We start from the raw sequence: 17,687 nt of genomic DNA, 5'->3' as shown, positions 1-17,687 counted from the left end.
ACAAGGGCAAAAGTGTTTGGAAAAGTAGATACGTTGGAGACGTATCACTTTGCTGGCGAGGTTCGTCCTCGTCTTCGCTTGGTGTCTCCCTCCTCTTGTGTTCGGCGTTTAGCTTACCGGCCTGCTTGAAGACCCAGCATTCTGTGTGGGTGTGATTTGCAAGTTTATCGGCGGTGCCATGAATCTGACTTAGTTTGTCTAGAATCTTGTTTAGGCTGGACGGTCCATCTCTGCTGCCTTTGAAAGGCTTTCTCTGCTGACCTGGTCGAGAGCCCCTGAATCCGGCGTTTACCGCCATATTATCTGGGCTATCTTCTTTATTTCGACGCTTGCTTTTACTGCGTCAAGGTTTTCCATTGCCATCCCTGACTTCGGATGTGCTTGGGTCGCTGGTGCTACTGCGAGCTAACCAGCTATCTTCGCCAGTGCAAAAGTGGGTCATGAGGCTTGTCAGGGCTGCCATTGTTCTCGGTTTTTCTTGGCCGGGGTGTCTGGCGAGCCACTTGTCTTGGACGCTATGCTTGAAAGCTGCTAAGGCTTCGGCGTCCGGGCAGTCGACGATTTGGTTCTTCTTAGTGAGAAACCTGTTCCAAAGCTTTCAGACTGACTCTCCGGGCTGTTGAAATATATGACTTAAATCGTCTGCATCCGGAGGTCGGACATAGGTCCCTTGAAAATTAGCCCGAAAAGCATCCTCGAGCTCCTCCCAACTTCCAATTGAGTTTTCGGGGAGGCTTTTCAGCCAGTGCCGAGCTGGTCCTTTAAGCTTGAGGGGCAAGTACTTGATGGCGTGGAGATCGTCTCCGCGAGCCATATGGATATGGAGGATAAAGTCCTCAATCCAGACCCCAGGGTCTGTGGTCCCGTCGTACGCCTCTATGTTCACTGGTTTGAATCCTTCTGGAAATTCGTGGTCCAGCACCTCATCGGTGAAACATAGGGGGTGTGCAGCACCCCTGTATTTGGATGTATCATGGTGTTCAGACGGTTGTAGTATTCTATTTTGATTTTGTGCCGGAGCACGCTTCCTAGATCCATAGATGGATCTGGTCATACTGGATTTTTGGCGCAAGTCCTCACGTAGATCGTGTGTTGACTTATGTGTGGCCTTGTTAGCCGCTCTATCGCGGCCACAAGGTGGTTGATCAAGCTGGTTGGCTGTTATATTTTTCGGCTGTGCGGCCTCTACGGCCTCATCTTCGAATTCAGGTAATAGCTTGCGCTTTGGATAGCTCTTTGTGTGGTAACTTCCATCATACTTTTCTTCGTTGTCGAGCACTTTGTTCCACCTACTGTTGAGCGTATTTTGTGCGGCCTTAAGCCTTTGATTCTGCTTCTTCAGACTCCTCGATGTGGCAATAAGCCTTATGCGGAGATTCTCTTGTTCCAAGTGCGTTTCCGGGATGATGTGTGCATCTTCGTCCGGACTGTTTTCCTTCCCAGAGGGGGGGGTGATGAGGTTTATCCTCGGCGTCGCCGTGTTCAGACATCGGATCCGTACTATGTTCGCCGTTTGCAGTTTCATCATGCTCTGCCGCTGGGCCAATGTGGTCGTCGTTTCCTCTGGAGTCGACTGGAGTGTTATTTTCTCTTGCGCTGTTATCGTTGTTTTTGCCGAGGCGGGATTTTGAGCGGCGCCTATGCCGATGCTTTGCTTGCTTCTCGAGGGAGCTATTCTTTGCTGCATCCTGCCGTTCTTCGTCAGTGTTTTCTTTGGGTGTATCCACCATGTATATGTCATGTGGTGAAGTGCTGTCCAGCGCCCTGTGGGCACTGGTTCCTGTTCCTCTCCTGCATCGTCGTCCATGCCGTCGATATCTTCGGAGTCGAAATCGAGCATGTCGGTTAAATCGTCGACAGAGGCTACTAACTGGGGGTGGGTGGGCAGCAAATTTCTTCATCGTCCGCATCTCATTCTAGCTGGACATAGTTCGGCCAAGGATCTGCTAACAAGGAGAGAGACCTTAATGAATTTAGCACGTCACCGAAAGGTGAGTGCTGAAAGATATCTGCGGAGGTGAACTCCATGATCGGCGCCCAATCGGATTCGATAGGTACGGACGCAGGCGGCTCGGAGTTCGTGGCCAGAGACGAATCCAGTGGTTCGGCAACACGGCTCTCGTAAGGGGTGAAGTCAGTATCCGGCTCTATCGCCACTGAGAGTGCGGCCTCCATGGCGGGGTCTATCCACCCGTCCTCGGATGGTGCAATTTGCTCCGGATTGAAGGCCGAAGTAGTTGCAGGTGTGATCTCCCGAACACTGTCCGACGGCAGAGCTAAATCATGCTCGTCGTGATCGTGCGGCGCACCTGACATGGGCTCAAATCCGTCGAAGATCAAGTCTCCGCCGATGTCGGCAGTGTAGTTTAAGTTTCCGAACCTGACCTGATGGCCAGGGGCGTAGCTCTCGATCTGCTCCAGATGGCCTAGCGAGTTGGCCCACAGTGCGAAGCTGCCGAATACGAAGATCTGTCTGGGGAGGAAAACCTCACCCTGGACCGCATCATTACCGATGATCGAAGGATCCATCAAGCCTTACGGTGACGGCACAGTAGAATTCTCAATGAAAGCACCAATGTCGTTGTCAAAACCGGCAGATCTTAGGTAGGGGGTCCCGAACTGTGCGTCTAAGGCGGATGCTAATATGAGGCGGGGGACACAATGTTTACCCAGGTTTGGGCCCTCTCGATGGAGGTAATACCCTACTTCCTGCTTGATTGATCTTGATCATATGAGTATTACAAGAGTTGATCTACCACGAGATCGTAGAGGCTAAACCCTAGAAGCTAGCCTATGGTATGATTGTCTATTGTCCTACGGACTAAACCCTCCGGTTTATATAGACACCGGGGGGGCTAGGGTTACACAGAGTCGGTTACAAGGGAGGAGATCTACATATCCGTATTGCCAAGCTTGCCTTCCACGCCAAAGAGAGTCCCATCCGGATACGGGACGAAGTCTTCAATCTTGTATCTTCATAGTCCAACAGTCCGGCCAAAGGATATAGTCCGGCTGTCCGGAGACCCCTAATCCAGGACTCCCTCACTATCCCTAAACATGCAACAAAGAGTCAATCCAAAGTCACTAATAGCGAAGAACAAATGAATAGATTATGGTAGGGTATGAAACCACCTCAAAGTTATCCTTTCTGATCGATCTATTCAAGAGTCCGTAGTAAAATAACATGGAGCTATTCTTTCCGTTCAATCTGTCCTAGAGTTCGTACTAGAATAACACCTTAAGACACAAATCAACCAAAACCCTAATGTCACCTAGATACTCCAATGTCACCTCAAGTATCCATGCGTATGATTATACGATATGCATCACACAATCTCAGATTCATCTATTCAACCAACACAAAGAACTTCAAAGAGTGCCCCAAAGATTCTACCGGAGAGTCAAGACAAAAACGTGTGCCAACCCCTATGCATAGGTTCATGGGCGGAACCCGCAAGTTGATCACCAAAACATACATCAAGTGGATCAATAGAATACCCCATTGTCACCACAGGTATCCCACGCAAGACATACATCAAGTGTTCTCAAATCCTTAAAGACTCAATCCGATAAGATAACTTCAAAGGGAAAACTCAATCCATTACAAGAGAGTAGAGGGGGAGAAACATCATAGGATCTAAATATAATAGCAAAGCTCATGATACATCAAGATTGTATCACCTCAAGAACACGAGAGAGAGAGAGAGAGAGAGAGAGAGAGAGAGAGAGAGATCAAACACATAGCTACTGGTACATACCCTCAGCCCCGAGGGAGAACTACTCACTCCTCATCATGGAGAGCGCCGGGATGATGAAGATGGCCACCGGAGAGGGATTCCCCCTCCGGCAGGGTGCCGGAACGGGTCTAGATTGGTTTTCGGTGGCTACGGAGGCTTCTGGCGGCGGAACTCCCGATCTATTGTGCTCCTCGAAGTTTTTAGGGTATATGGGTATATATGGGAGGAAGAAGTACGTCGGTGGACCTCCGGGCTGCCCACGAGGCAGGGGGGCGCGCCCAGGGGGTGGGCGCGCCCTCCGCCCTCGTGGGCAGCCCGGGACTCTCCTGGTCCATCTCCAATACTCCGTGGGCTTCTTCTAGTCCAAAAATAAGTTCCGTGAAGTTTCAGGTCAATTGGACTCCATTTGATTTTCCTTTTCTGCGATACTCTAAAACAAGGAAAAAACAGAAACTCGCACTGGGCTCTGGGTTAAAAGGTTAGTCCCAAAAATAATATAAAAGTGCATAATAAAGCCCATAAACATCCAAAACAGATAATATAATAGCATGGAACAATAAAAAATTATAGATACGTTGGAGACGTATCACGCGGCGACGGTGCTCTAAATAGGCGAGCAAGAACCCAACAGCATGACGAAGACCGCCGCGGACGGTGGCGTTCCCGCGCCAGGAGGCGGCGCGATGCATACCACTTGAATTCGACGCGCGTGGACAGATGTAGATCGCGGGCCGCAGCGCTATGGCCCGAAGGGGCGACACAACGACGGTGGGGAAGACCTCAGGGCGGTTACAGGGATCATGTGCCACGCTCGCTACGATCCGACGGGGCGACGCAACGGCAGCGTGAGGGTCGATGCAGTGTCGGGGACGGCCTCAGTGCGGCGGTTGACCGCGGGCTGCGGCACTACGGCCCGAAGGGGCGACGCGGTGGCACCGCGCGAGGTGGTGCAACCACAGGAACAACCTCAGGGCGGCGGCCGGGACCACATGCCGCGGCGCTACGGCCCGAAGTGGGGACGCAGCGGCGACACAGATCGGTGCAGCCACGGGGAAAACCATGGGGCGATGGTGTTGCGGCTCGATGGAGCGATGCATCGCCGCCCATTGCTCGATCGGTGGAGGGGCGCACTGAACTCGGGGACAGGGCGGTGACGGCCGACATAGGTCGACGAGCGGGCCGACGCGCGGACGACAGACGTGAGGGCCGCTTGTCGCGCGAGGCCGCCGGGACGGGACGACGGGAGGGCAGACGCATGGACGACGACCGTTAGGGGCCTCCTGTCACGCGAGGCCGGCCGGTCGCGCCGGTGTTGGAGTAGTGGCGCACTGTGGTTGACGGCGGCGGCGGGCGACGCTAACCGATCTAGCATAGATCGGAAAATTAAAAAAACGCCGATCAAAATGATCGGCGAGAGAGCTAAAAATCCCAGAGCAAAGGCTCGGGAAAAAGACTCTAGGGCAGCCAGTCAACACGACCGGCGGACGAAATCTAGGTACGGGCGGCGCGGCCCCCGGGGGCGGCCATGGAGGCCGACCGCCCTGGGGGCGGCGCGCGGGTGCGGAAGCGGCGGCGGCTAGGGTTTAGAACCCGGAAACTAATAACATGTTAGAAAGGAGAGATGGATTTGATGAAATAGTTGTTTGTTGTATTGCGTGAGCCTCATGGGCGTATATATAAGAATACATGGTCAATTTGGAGTATAAGACAAGCCGGAACATATCCTAATCTATCTCATATTTTCTAACTAAAACATAATACTCAACAGCAAGGACAACCCCACGATGGAAATGGGCTCCGACGAACCGCACCGGAGCCCTCGCATGTGCACGCTAGTTTCACCATGAAACAACCGTATAATTTGTTCCTCCTAGAGCAGCACCAGCCGACGGAGGGCCAGATTGACGGCGAGCGCTCGAGCGAGGAGGCCGTGGCGGCCATGGCCACGGCGTACCACAACTTCGTCGCGGAGCAGCGTGCTATCTATGAGCTCGTCCATGCTCAAGCTGCCGCTTGCCATGAAGGAGCCGCCGCATAGGCGCAGCTACATGCGACCGCGGACGAAAACAACGACAACTGTGCTTCCTAAGCGCCGCCGACGAACTATCAAGTGTCCTGGTGGGACAACGACAGTGCAGGTGCCACCATTTTTATCGTGGATCTTACGTCCACCGCAACGGACAAGGCGCGGAATCCTTCGAGGATGAGTAGGGCACGGAAGACGATAGGGCCTTTGTGTTCCATGTGAGCTGGTCCGTCTCTCGTGTTCTACTCTTCCTCACAGGAGACGATCTTATTGTCGGTGTTCATAGGATAATGGATGGAGGATAGCAAAGGCTTGGAGGCCGGCTGCCGCTGTAGGATAAGGTTTATGATCGGGCTCAAACTGTTACTTTTTATTACAAATGTTTAAAATCTAATGAAAATTCATTATGTTTGTATGTATGTCATTCGGTTTATATAAAATCTGTCGTGTTTACATAAATTTCGTTCAGTTGATAAAGTAGTTAAAATGTACACGGGTTGTGTTGGATGACAACATTCCACATCGTTTCTGGACTGACCCTCTATTCGCAAATAAATGTAGGAGAAAATTTACGGATCAGTGTTGAGAATGCCCTTAACCAATGAATGCATCGTCGGTCCTGCCATTTCTCTGCGTGCAGCGGTACCGAGAGGGCCTCGGCGCGTGCCACGAGCTGAACAAGAAGGATCACCACTTTTTACTCCGTGAGAGAACAACTTTAACAATAGCACAACAGTAGTAGTCAGCGTACTACCGCATCTTTGCGTACGTCTGTATACCTCCAGACTAGAGGATGGCAATCTCGCCGTGCTCATAGTGCCATGTGAACATATATTGACAACTAGCACAAAATACACTAGAAACTAGGAGGAAAATACAGCAAGAACAAGAGGCATGTTGTATTGTATATAATAGAAAAATAACTACCTCACGTGCGACAATTTTTTTACTCTACGATACTCTACGGCGACGACGAGGCTGATGAGTGGGCCATGATGGATGGGCAGACCGCACTTAGGTGAAATGTGTCTGATTATCATTCGTGTTTTGTCGTATGCATAGCAATATCGTATTAGTTGCGACAAACAACGGGAGTCGTAAATAATGCACTACACTAGTGCGGGCATCGAAACCGGTTGGACGGCAAAACGACAAAGAAGAGATCCGCGGCAATGAGCCGCACACGTGCAAGTGGCCCCGTCCATCCTCGGCGGCGAAACGACAAAACCATGGAATGTTCGCCGCAAAAGCAAATCTATGGCAGCGACAAAAAGAACTAGATTGTCGGAAAGGGGAACGGTCCGCTATCGTCAAACCGATCCCACGAGGCGCCGTCAACGAGAGTTCATTATTAGGAACAGACAGACCGATAAAACGGCGGCGGGAGTATACCTCACTCTCTACGGCCTAATTTGGTTGCAAGGGGATAGCATCCCAGCGCTCCAATCCTCGACGGGGGGATTTCCATGGCCAACGAGGATCCTCTCCTCTCATCACGGGGAGATCACCACGTCAGTTTGGATGACAGGGGAAGGGGAGGAGATCGCTAGGTGTAGCGCTCAGCTTAGTCATCGGAGGAAATCGTTGGGTGAAGGAGATTGCTAGCCTCTCGCGCGGCCAGTCGTGGCTTTTCTCCCCGATCTCTCTCGGCGTGGATCGCTCACCCAGGAAAGGGCGAGGATCGGGGCCCAATATCCTCAGTGAGCGAGCGACCAAATGCCGCTGTGGTTTTCCACGGGCTGATTTGCGCCGTGGGCTCTGCACCCTGGGTTATGACGGGGATCCTCCCGGGATCTCGGGGTACCAAACAAGCCCTACATGATCAACGTGCACTCATTTATACTTACTTGTACTTCTACCAGCAGTGGTATATTGTACTACTAGTATAAAATAATAGTACTATAATATTCGTTGTCCGTACGGCATCTCGTGCTCGTGGTGGTATCAGTGCTCTGCAAGTCACTGACGCTCCAGCACGTTTCATCTTTCTGGGGCGCTCCGTACCAGCGCCACTATCTGTCCGTAGTAAAAATCATCTTGCTTTGTCACTTTTTTACCGTCTTGTTAGTTCACCGCGGTGGTCAGCGTCAGCTATGCTTTGGGAGGAAAGATAAAGCAAACGAGGGAGGCATCGGGTACCTACCAAGCCGCAGGCCGCAGCGGAGTGGGGCGGAGATTCGCTCGCTCTCCCCACCAGACGAGATATTTTCGCCGCCCCGGCCCCCGGCACACCGCTCGGCGCCCCATGCACGCCCATGACATGACCTGTCGACCTCGCCAGACGCCAGGACAGCGGGCCCTGCTCGCCCAGAGCAGCATCGATGCGCCAAAACTGGCTCGGCAGCGCGGGCGGTGGCCGCTGTAGCCATCAAGAGCAAGCGCTGAAAAGGTGATGCCGTCCTCTATGGCTCTATCTATGCTCTGATGAGTAGTAGGTGAGAGATGGCTCTCCACCACACGAGGGAAAAGAAAAATGGCGAGAGGATAATGCGGGTCGCAGACTCCCAGAAGCGGTGGGCTTGGCTCGCGGGACGGTTGTCTCGCGTCGGGAGCGGCGACGGCGACGCAGGGGAGCGCGCGCGCGCGAGGTCACGTGAGTCACGTGACTGAGGCGCGGGATCCGTTTGCCAGGTGCGTCGGCTGGGGGTTGGGGTGGGCGTTGGTCGTTTCCGAGCTACGGATAACGGCGGCTGACGGGGGTGGCTGAAGTTATTGGCGCGCGCGGGGTGGCAACTGCCAACGGACTGGGCCCTTCTCGTCGGGGATCGTCTCGCGGCTTTTCGGTGTGAGATCCCTGGTGTTGCCATAGTATGCGCGGGCGAAAATTCTAAACACACGGACTGGTTACTTGGTTTTACGGGCATATTCCAAACTAATCTTCTCTCTCCCTGATTTTCAGTAGGGGTGGGCTCCTCACCATAATTCTACCCAATCAAAACATGCCAATCTAGCCAGTCCGTTGATCCCGTAAAAAAGAGCCCGTGCGTGTAGCGTTGCCCGTATGCGCGGGTGTGTGTCAAGAGGAGGGGCGTAAGGACATCTTGAACACCACCCTCAAACCGCATGCCTTACCATCTTTCGTAAATCAAAGACAAACATTGAATTTTATGAAGCATTCAGACATCACCTACGTCCGGTTCTGACCGCCTGACAATTCAAGCTCTCGCCTTCGCCCGCGCGCTCCTGCCCGAAGTGGTTTGCGCTTCAGAGCATCAGTGCCCGCATTCATACCCGGCTAGAGTGGATGGGACCGTTCACTGGTATCATCATCGAAGCGAGGTGCGGACCGAGAGAGCACCGCCCGCGCCGCTTTACAGTGCAGGCGATTGCTACGCGTTCAAACGACCCGACGACCTCCCGTCCGTTTGTCTGCCGCCGACATTAATGACACGCGGTTACCGAGGCGGCTACTTCGGCGCCACCAGCCCGCTACAGGTAGGACGTGAACCTGACGGAACAGGAGGCGCTGCTCGAGTCCTACCGCTCCGCCCGCAAGATCTGCCTCGCCTGCTAGCGGTACCACCAGCAAGCGGCGGAGGTGGCGGCCGCCTACAATGAGTGCGACGAGGCGGCGGACCCGGTATTCGGCGAGACCGACAACAAGGGCAACATCACCGGCTCCGCCGAGGCCGCGCCCGCCACGACCACGTAGCTGGCACGTCCGCAGGCGCCGCCGGTAGCGAGGAAGAGTAGTGCACTGTAGGTCGCCACCGCTCTAGTCCTAGGAAGGCCACCGCCCCTCCCCTCTCGTCGACGCCATGCTTAGTGAGCTAAGCATCAACGGCAGATTAGTTGCTTGGCGGGGACGTGGAGGCGGACAGTTTCAGTTCCGGGGCTCCAGAGGCGGAGCTGGAGAGCGCCGAGGCAAAATTGGAGAAGGAAAAGCTTCAGTTCTCGGGGCTCATGGCCGGACACGGGAAACAGGCGCCGCGATCATATATTAGGTTGATTAATTATACCTCCAGAGCAAGACGATAACCGCTTGTAGTTTAAGTATGTCCCAATTATAAGGAAATCTGACATGTTTATATGAAATTCGGCATGTTTATATGAAGTCCAGCCGTGTTTGAATGAATTTTGTTCTGTTAGTTTGAATTGTTGGCAAAATATATGCGGCTACGGTTGGATGGCGGTCTCTTGCATTCCTGTCTATGGACGGATGCGGGAGGAAATTTATGGATCGCTGCTGGAGATGCCCTAGGTAAATAAATAAAGGAGTAAAATACATTGAAGATTCTAAAAGTATTTCAAGTATGTCAAATAGGTCCTAAAAATTTGAAATCTTTCACTGCACGTCTTCAACGTGTGCAGGTCGTTCACCACGCGTCTTAAAAGTATTCCAAATGTATTAAGTAGGTTTTAAAAGTCATGGTTAAAGTACACATATAGAACCCGTGGTGAATGATTTTAAACTTTTAAAACCTATTTGACACATTTGAAATACTTGTAGAACCTTCAATGTATTTTACTCTAAATAGAGCTGGAGAGTATTTTTAGGGTCGCCAATTTGCAAATAAAGGGGAGGCACACCAAACGCCAAATTCATGTGTCAAACTTAGCTTAGACACCCCCTCCGTTTCTTTTTAGTTCTTGTATAAGATTTGTTTCAAGTCAAACATAGTGAAGTTTGATTAAGATTATAAGAAAATAACAACATTCACGATATAAAGTCAATATCATTAGATTGATCATTGAATTAACTTTCATATTGTATATTTCTAGCATTGTAGGTATTCATAATTTTGTATATAAATTTGGTCAAACTTTATGAAGTTTGACTTAAGGTGACTTGGTGCATGACATCCGTCAGGTAGACGGTGATGGGGCCGGTCACGTCTAATAGGCTGGTTGTAGAGGAGGCGTGGCCCCGAGTCACCGTGTTTCGTGGAGGTCACATTTGGGACTTGGAGAGGCTAGACGTGGCGCATCGAAGTGGTCCACGGAAAGGGGTATTTCGTACTCATTGTTGGCGTACGCGGCCGCTGCTAACGCGGCGTGGGGAGAGGGTGCCTCGCCATACAACATCACTTGTGAAGGTTCGTTCTCCTCGATGAGGAGATTGATCCAGGCGGAATTGATGGACTATATAGAGATGTTCCCGGATGGGTTGGGAGAAATTGAAACAAGAGATAATCTAGAAGGTGAGTGAGAACCCTATCACACCAGTCTTTTTTATATAGCGGAGGAAATAATGTCGTCTCTTATGAGAGTCGTCGTTGGTAGCTGGATAGCAGCCTCATCGTCTCTTCGGGACTTCTCTTTGGGAACCCACACATGTGTTGGACACAATACATAATTTGTCATTAATTTAATTCCTTTACCTAGTACGTACAAGAGCAGGTTAAACAGGCAAATGGTTTTCTTCATAAGCATGCAGTATAGATTCACAAAGGAGCAGATTGATAGCACCCATCCTTGTATAATTAGCATGCAAAGGAAAACATCACGAGACCAGCGAGAACCATCTACAATACTAGTGACGGCAGAGTAGCAATACAGACAAATTAACATAAAGATACTGAATCTACTGAACACACACGACATGGCTGAAAACACTAGCAGCAGGAACAAAAAGACAGTCTAAAGCACTAGATAAACCTGATGGAGAATCGGCTAGAGCATGGACAGATTTATCTTGTACTAGTAATGATCAAATGCAACTTACAGTCTAGACGTCGGTGCACTTGGTGTTCGTGGATGGAGTTTGTCGGAGACGATCTCGTAGAGGAAGCAGCGGTGGCGGAGACGATGTCGACGAGGACGTCGAGGAAGCAGTGGTCGCCGGAGACGATGTTGTCGAGGACGTCGACGAAGCAACCCTCGTCGGAGATGATGATGTCGAGGACGTCGAAGGAGCGGTCGCGCGGACGCTGCCCAGAAAACTCTAGACCGCCCCCGTGCAGGGTCGAAGGATGCGGCCGGAGTCATGGAGACACCGCTCGCTGGGCTGCCGTTGCACGACGGACAGCACGGCCGGCTTCGTTCCGACGGCGGCTCAGCACTTGTGATATGTGAGGAAGGAGATGAAGATGTGTTGTGTCTTTCTCCCGATGCTCTCTACCATTTATAGAGATCAGGAACGAAGCAGTCCAACGAGCAACGTTTCAATGAAACGTCTTGCCGAGCGAAGCGCGGTGCACTCGTTGGAACCAGGAGAATCGGGAGGAACAGCAGGATAATGCTCACGTCCTAGCAGAGGACTCGGGAAGGAGTTGCAGCTTGCCGAACGGCCAGCAACGTGTGTGCATGAAGTTTCAGTCTGTTACGTGACAGGATATGCCCAAAGCATCAGACTTGGAATTCTCTGAACCGATGCATTATTTCCAACAGTCCCCACTAATTCCAATGTCAGGTGCCAGAGCTAGAAGAAATAGAGATCATACCACAGTGCTGTTTATATATTAACTTTTCGACGATAGTCCCTTTTCGGGTTGAACTAACGTCTAGAACTTGAAGTTTCACTCACTCGCAGCTAGACAATGGACGAGACCTTGAATTGCTAGCTTTCTGCGACTAAGTTTCCCTTCAAGACTTTGCTAATACTGGGCCGCCAAGAACTAGGCCTCTGGTTGGAGCTTTAACGGTCATGCTCATGTGTTTATTCGTGAGCTTTATAGAGAGTTCCCAAGTCTCATAGACTACGACCTCATAGTCAGGCTCATATAGGTGTGCCTTTTCGAGTGTACCCCGTAGGACAGTACCTCGCCTTTGTAAAGGACCTCAAAGCACATTAAGACATAAGTCATCCTACCATACAGTATGAGAGTACCGCATCTCCAACGGGAATGGGTTTTAGAATTGCACTCTCCAATTACACCGACAACTTGTTTTTCCCATTATCTACTTCACAGGATCTCCGATCACATAGGATGGGTTACCGCTGCAGTGTAACCCACATGGGTCTCATTCCCATTTCCCTTGATGCATTTTCAATCACGTTTCGTGATAAACCCTTAGTAAAGGGATCCGCCAGATTCTTCGAGGTGTGGACATAGTCCACAACGATTACTCCGGAGTTTCTTAATTTTCTGACGGATTCAGGCGTCGTTTCACATGCCTTCTGGATTTCATATTGTCCTTTGTACTTTTAACCTTTGTGAGAACTGTTTGGTTATCACAGTACATGAGGACAGCCGGAATAGGCTTCTCGCCTACTGGTAAATCCATTAAGAGCTCACGTAGCCACTCCGCCTCAACAGTGGCCGTGTCAAGTGCTACTAATTCTGCCTCCATGGTTGATCTTGTTATAATAGTTTGTGTACAAGATCTCCATGAGACAGCAGCACCACCAAGGGTGAATAAATATCCACTTGTGGCTTTGATCTCATCCGCGTCTGAGATCCAGTTAGAGTCACTATACCCTTCAAGTACCGCTGGGTACCCAGTATAGTGAATCCCATAAGACATGGTTCCCTTCAAGTATCTCAATACACGCTCAAGTGCTGTCCAATGATCATTTCCCGGATTAGAAGTAAACCGGCTTAATTTACTAACAGCATATGAGATATCGGGTCTAGTGGCACTAGCCAGATACATAAGAGATCCTATAATTTGGGAGTATCTCAATTGATCCTTCCCTTGTCCATCATGCTTTCTAAGCTTTAGACTAGGGTCATAAGGTGTGGGAGCCTCTTTGCAATCCATAAACCCAAAGCGGGTTAGGACTTTCTCCACATAATGAGACTGCGTAAGAGCAATCCCATTCTCACCCTTGATCAATTTAATGTTTAGAATTACATCAGCCTCTCCCAAATTCTTCATGTCAAAACACTGGGATAAAAATGACTTTAAGTCTTTTACAACAGCAATGCTTGTTCCAAAGATGAGTATATCATCAACATACAAGCATAAAATCACACCCTCACCCCCACCAAATCTGTAGTAAACACATTTATCGGCTTCATTTACAACAAAGCCTGCGGATGTCAAGGTTTTTTCAAACTTCTCGTGCCATTGCTTTGGCGCTTGCTTGAGGCCATACAAAGATTTCATCAACTTACACACCTTGCCTTCTTGTCCGGGTACTACAAAACTATCGGGCTGCTCCATATAGATCTCCTCATCTAGCTCGCCATTAAGGAAAGTCGTCTTCACATCCATTTGATGAACGTGGAAACCATATGAGGCAGCCAATGACAACAGCACCCGGATAGTGGTTAATCTCGCAACGGGTGAGTAAGTGTCAAAGAAATCCTCGCCTTCTTTTTGGGTATACCCCTTTGCCACAAGCCTTGCCTTGTACTTTTCAATAGTACCGTCGGGCCTAAGCTTTTTCTTAAAGATCCATTTACATCCAATTGGTTTGCAACCAAATGGACGGTCAGTGATCTCCCAAGTCCCATTTGCAATGATGGAATCCATCTCGCTACGGACTGCATCCTTCCAGTACTCTGTATCAGAAGATGCATATGCCTCTGAAATAGACTTTGGCACATCATCCACAAGATACACAATGAAGTCATCACCAAAGGATTTTTCCATCCTTGGTCTCTTACTCCTTCGTGGAGCCACTTCACTATCATTCTCCACATGCGTGTGTTCACAATTTTCATGAGTGGGTAGTTCCAGAGTTGGATTAAAGTTTGCTTGACTAGATGATGCTCCTGTATTCTTCATGGGAAATATGTCCTCGAAAAATGTAGCATCTTTAGATTCCGTCACCATGTTTACCGGCACATCCGGTACATCGGATCTAACTACTAAAAATCTATAGGTAACACTATTATGTGCATAACCAAGAAAGACACAATCAACCGTCTTAGGTCCGAGTTTGCGTTTCTTGGTTATCGGTATATTGACTTTCTCCAAGCATCCCCAAGCGCGCAAATACGAGAGATTAGGTTTCCTTTTTCCCCATCCTTCATATGGAGTCACCTCACTATTTTTAGTGGGAACCCGGTTAAGGATATGACAAGCGGTCAAGACAGCCTCACCCCACCATGCCTTAGACATACCTGCACTATTTAACATGGCATTCACCAAGTCCGTTAGAGTGCGGTTCTTTCTTTCGGCAACCCCGTTCGATTGGGGCGAGTAGGGTGGTGTCACTTCATGGATTATTCCATGCTCCGCACAAAATTGGGAAAATTCACTTGAAACATATTCTCCACCTCGATCGGACCTTAGACGTTTAATTCTTCCATTTAATTGGTTCTCGACCTCTGCCTTGTAGATTTTAAAATAGTTCAATGCTTCATCTTTAGTTTTAAGTAAGTACAGGTAGCAAAATCTAGTTGCGTCATCAATAAAAGATAAAAAGTATCTTTTCCCTGCCTTAGTCAGCACTCCACCCATCTCACAGAGATCGGAATGAACTAGTTCTAGTGGTGCCATACTTCTTTCCTCGACCGCCAAAAAAGGCTTCCGAGGTTGCTTTGCTTGCACACATATCTGGCACCTAGAACCTCTGACTACAGAAAATTTAGGAATCAAATTCAGGCTGCTCATGCGGGAAATACTACCAAGATTAACATGACATAATCTGGAATGCCAAATGGATGCATCTTTATTTGAATTAAGAACACTAATAGTGTTGTGAACAAATTTATTCTCAGCATCCAACAAAGATATGCGGAACAAGCCTCCACACTCATAGCCTTTCCCTATAAATAAACCAAATTTGGAAATAACAACTTTATTCGACTCAAAAACTAATTTGAAGCCATCTCGGCATAAAAGAGAGCCACTAATCAGGTTCCTATTTATTGAGGGCATGTACTGCACATTCTTTAAGGTAATGATTTTTCCTGATGTAAACTTCAGGTCAACCTTCCCTACTCCCAGAACAGCAGCACCTGAGCCATTTCCCATCAAGATGGGGGAACCGCTTGTAGCCTGACAAGAGGAAAATAAATTAAGGTCAGCACATACATGAATGTTAGCTCCCGTGTCAACCAGCCATTCAGCGGATTGACACGCCATTAAAACAGCAGGGTTCGAATCATACCCCGCAGTACTAGGCTCGCTAACAACCACGTTGACAGTGTTCTGTCCGTTCTGCTGCCCACCCTTCTTGCCCTTCCTGTTGTGGCATTTATTGGCCTTGTGGCCAGGCTCACCACACACATAGCAGATTATGCCTTCCTTCTTCTTCTTAAAGTTGGTTGTATTCTTGGCCTTTGGATTCTGTTGTTTGCCCTTGTACTTAGCACCAGATTTCTGCACAAAGTTGGCGTTTGAGGTGCCGTCATTTGCGATGGAAGGTGTGTCTTTAGCACGTGCCTTCTCTTCCACATCAAGGTGAGCAATCAGGTCATCAACCCTCATTGCCTCCCTCTTGTGCTTAAGCGTGGTGGCAAAATCTCTCCATGAAGGAGGGAGTTTGGCAATGATGCCCCCCACCACAAACTTGGCATTGACGTTCACATCAAACTGAGCCAACTCACTCACAATCGATGTAAGATCATGAGCTTGCTTGACGACGGAGACGCCGTCCACCATGCGGAAATCGTGGTACTGTTCAACCACATAAATCCATCGCCCTGCGTTAGAGACCGCGTACTTGCGATCCAGCGCCTCCCAAAGCTCTATTGCAGAGGTGTACCCATGGTATACATCATAGAGCTGGTTCTCAAGGAGCGACAAGATGACAACCACAACAGTGTCATTTGCTAACTCAAAGTCCATTACCTGCTGACGAGTCAGCGGCCTAACCTGTGGGATAATCCACCACAGGCCCTTGGACAGGAGGTAGTGACGCACCTTGGACTGCCATCTCTTGAAGTTGTCACCGGCAAACTTTTCAGGTTTCATCAGTTTCGCAACATGAGCATCCATGACAAATCGCCCTAGAGTTTTCTGGATTGTTGGACACAATACATAATTTGTCATTAATTTAATTCTTTACCTAGTACGTACAAGAGCAGGTTAAACAGGCAAATGGTTTTCTTCATAAGCATGCAGTATAGATTCACAAAGGAGCAGATTGATAGCACCCATCCTTGTATAATTAGCATGCAAAGGAAAACATCACGAAACCAGCGAGAACCATCTACAATACTAGTGACGGCAGAGTAGCAATACAGACAAATTAACATAAAGATATTGAATCTACCGAACACACACGACATGGCTGAAAACACTAGCAGCAGGAACAAAAAGACAATCTAAAGCACTAGATAAACCTGATGGAGAATCGGCTAGAGCATGGACAGATTTATCTTGTACTAGTAATGATCAAATGCAACTTACAGTCTAGACGTTGGTGCACTTGGTGTTCGTGGATGGAGTTTGTCGGAGACGATCTCGTAGAGGAAGCAGCGGTGGCGGAGACGATGTCGACGAGGACGTCGAGGAAGCAGTGGTCGCCGGAGACGATGTTGTCGAGGACGTCGATGAAGCAGCCCTCGCCGGAGATGATGATGTCGAGGACGTCGAAGGAGCGGTCGCGCGGACGCTGCCCAGAAAACTCTAGACCGCCCCCGTGCAGGGTCGAAGGATGCGGCCGGAGTCACGGAGACACCGCTCGTCGGGCTGCCGTTGCACGACGGACAGCACGGCCGGCTTCGTTCCGACGGCGGCTCAGCACTTGTGATATGTGAGGAAGGAGATGAAGATGTGTTGTGTCTTTCTCCCGATGCTCTCTACCATTTATAGAGATCAGGAAGGAAGCAGTCCAACGAGCAACGTTTCAATGAAACGTCTTGCCGAGCGAAGCGCGGTGCACTCGTTGGAATCAGGAGAATCGGGAGGAACAGCAGGATAATGCTCACGACCTAGCAGAGGACTCGGGAAGGAGTTGCAGCTTGCCGAACGGCCAGCAACGTGTGTGCATGAAGTTTCAGTTTGTTACGTGACAGGATATGCCCAAAGCATCAGACTTGGAATTCTCTGAACCGATGCATTATTTCCAACAACATGTGATGAAAATCGAGGACGCGTGAATGCGTCTCGGTTTCACTTTTTTAACGGGTTTCACGTTTTTC

At 49.7% G+C, this 17,687-nt stretch overlaps 1 protein-coding gene across 1 annotated transcript; it reads right to left on the bottom strand.

The window, feature by feature from the left end:
• Nucleotides 1-15,240: 15,240 nt before the first annotated feature.
• LOC123151546 (uncharacterized) lies at nt 15,241-17,319 on the bottom strand. The gene is made up of 3 exons (XM_044571262.1): nt 16,954-17,319; nt 15,710-16,560; nt 15,241-15,597 (listed from the first exon to the last, which is right to left on the bottom strand). The coding sequence occupies exons 2-3, from the start codon at nt 16,537-16,539 to the stop codon at nt 15,573-15,575; spliced, it is 855 nt and encodes a 284-aa protein (XP_044427197.1). The 5' UTR covers nt 16,540-16,560; nt 16,954-17,319; the 3' UTR covers nt 15,241-15,572.
• Nucleotides 17,320-17,687: the final 368 nt, after the last annotated feature.

This window comes from Triticum aestivum, chromosome 1A, assembly GCF_018294505.1.
Source record: "Triticum aestivum cultivar Chinese Spring chromosome 1A, IWGSC CS RefSeq v2.1, whole genome shotgun sequence".
Lineage (NCBI taxonomy): Eukaryota > Viridiplantae > Streptophyta > Magnoliopsida > Poales > Poaceae > Triticum > Triticum aestivum.
Note: the sequence above shows the minus strand (reverse complement) of the source record. Positions and strands in the feature narration are given on the sequence as shown.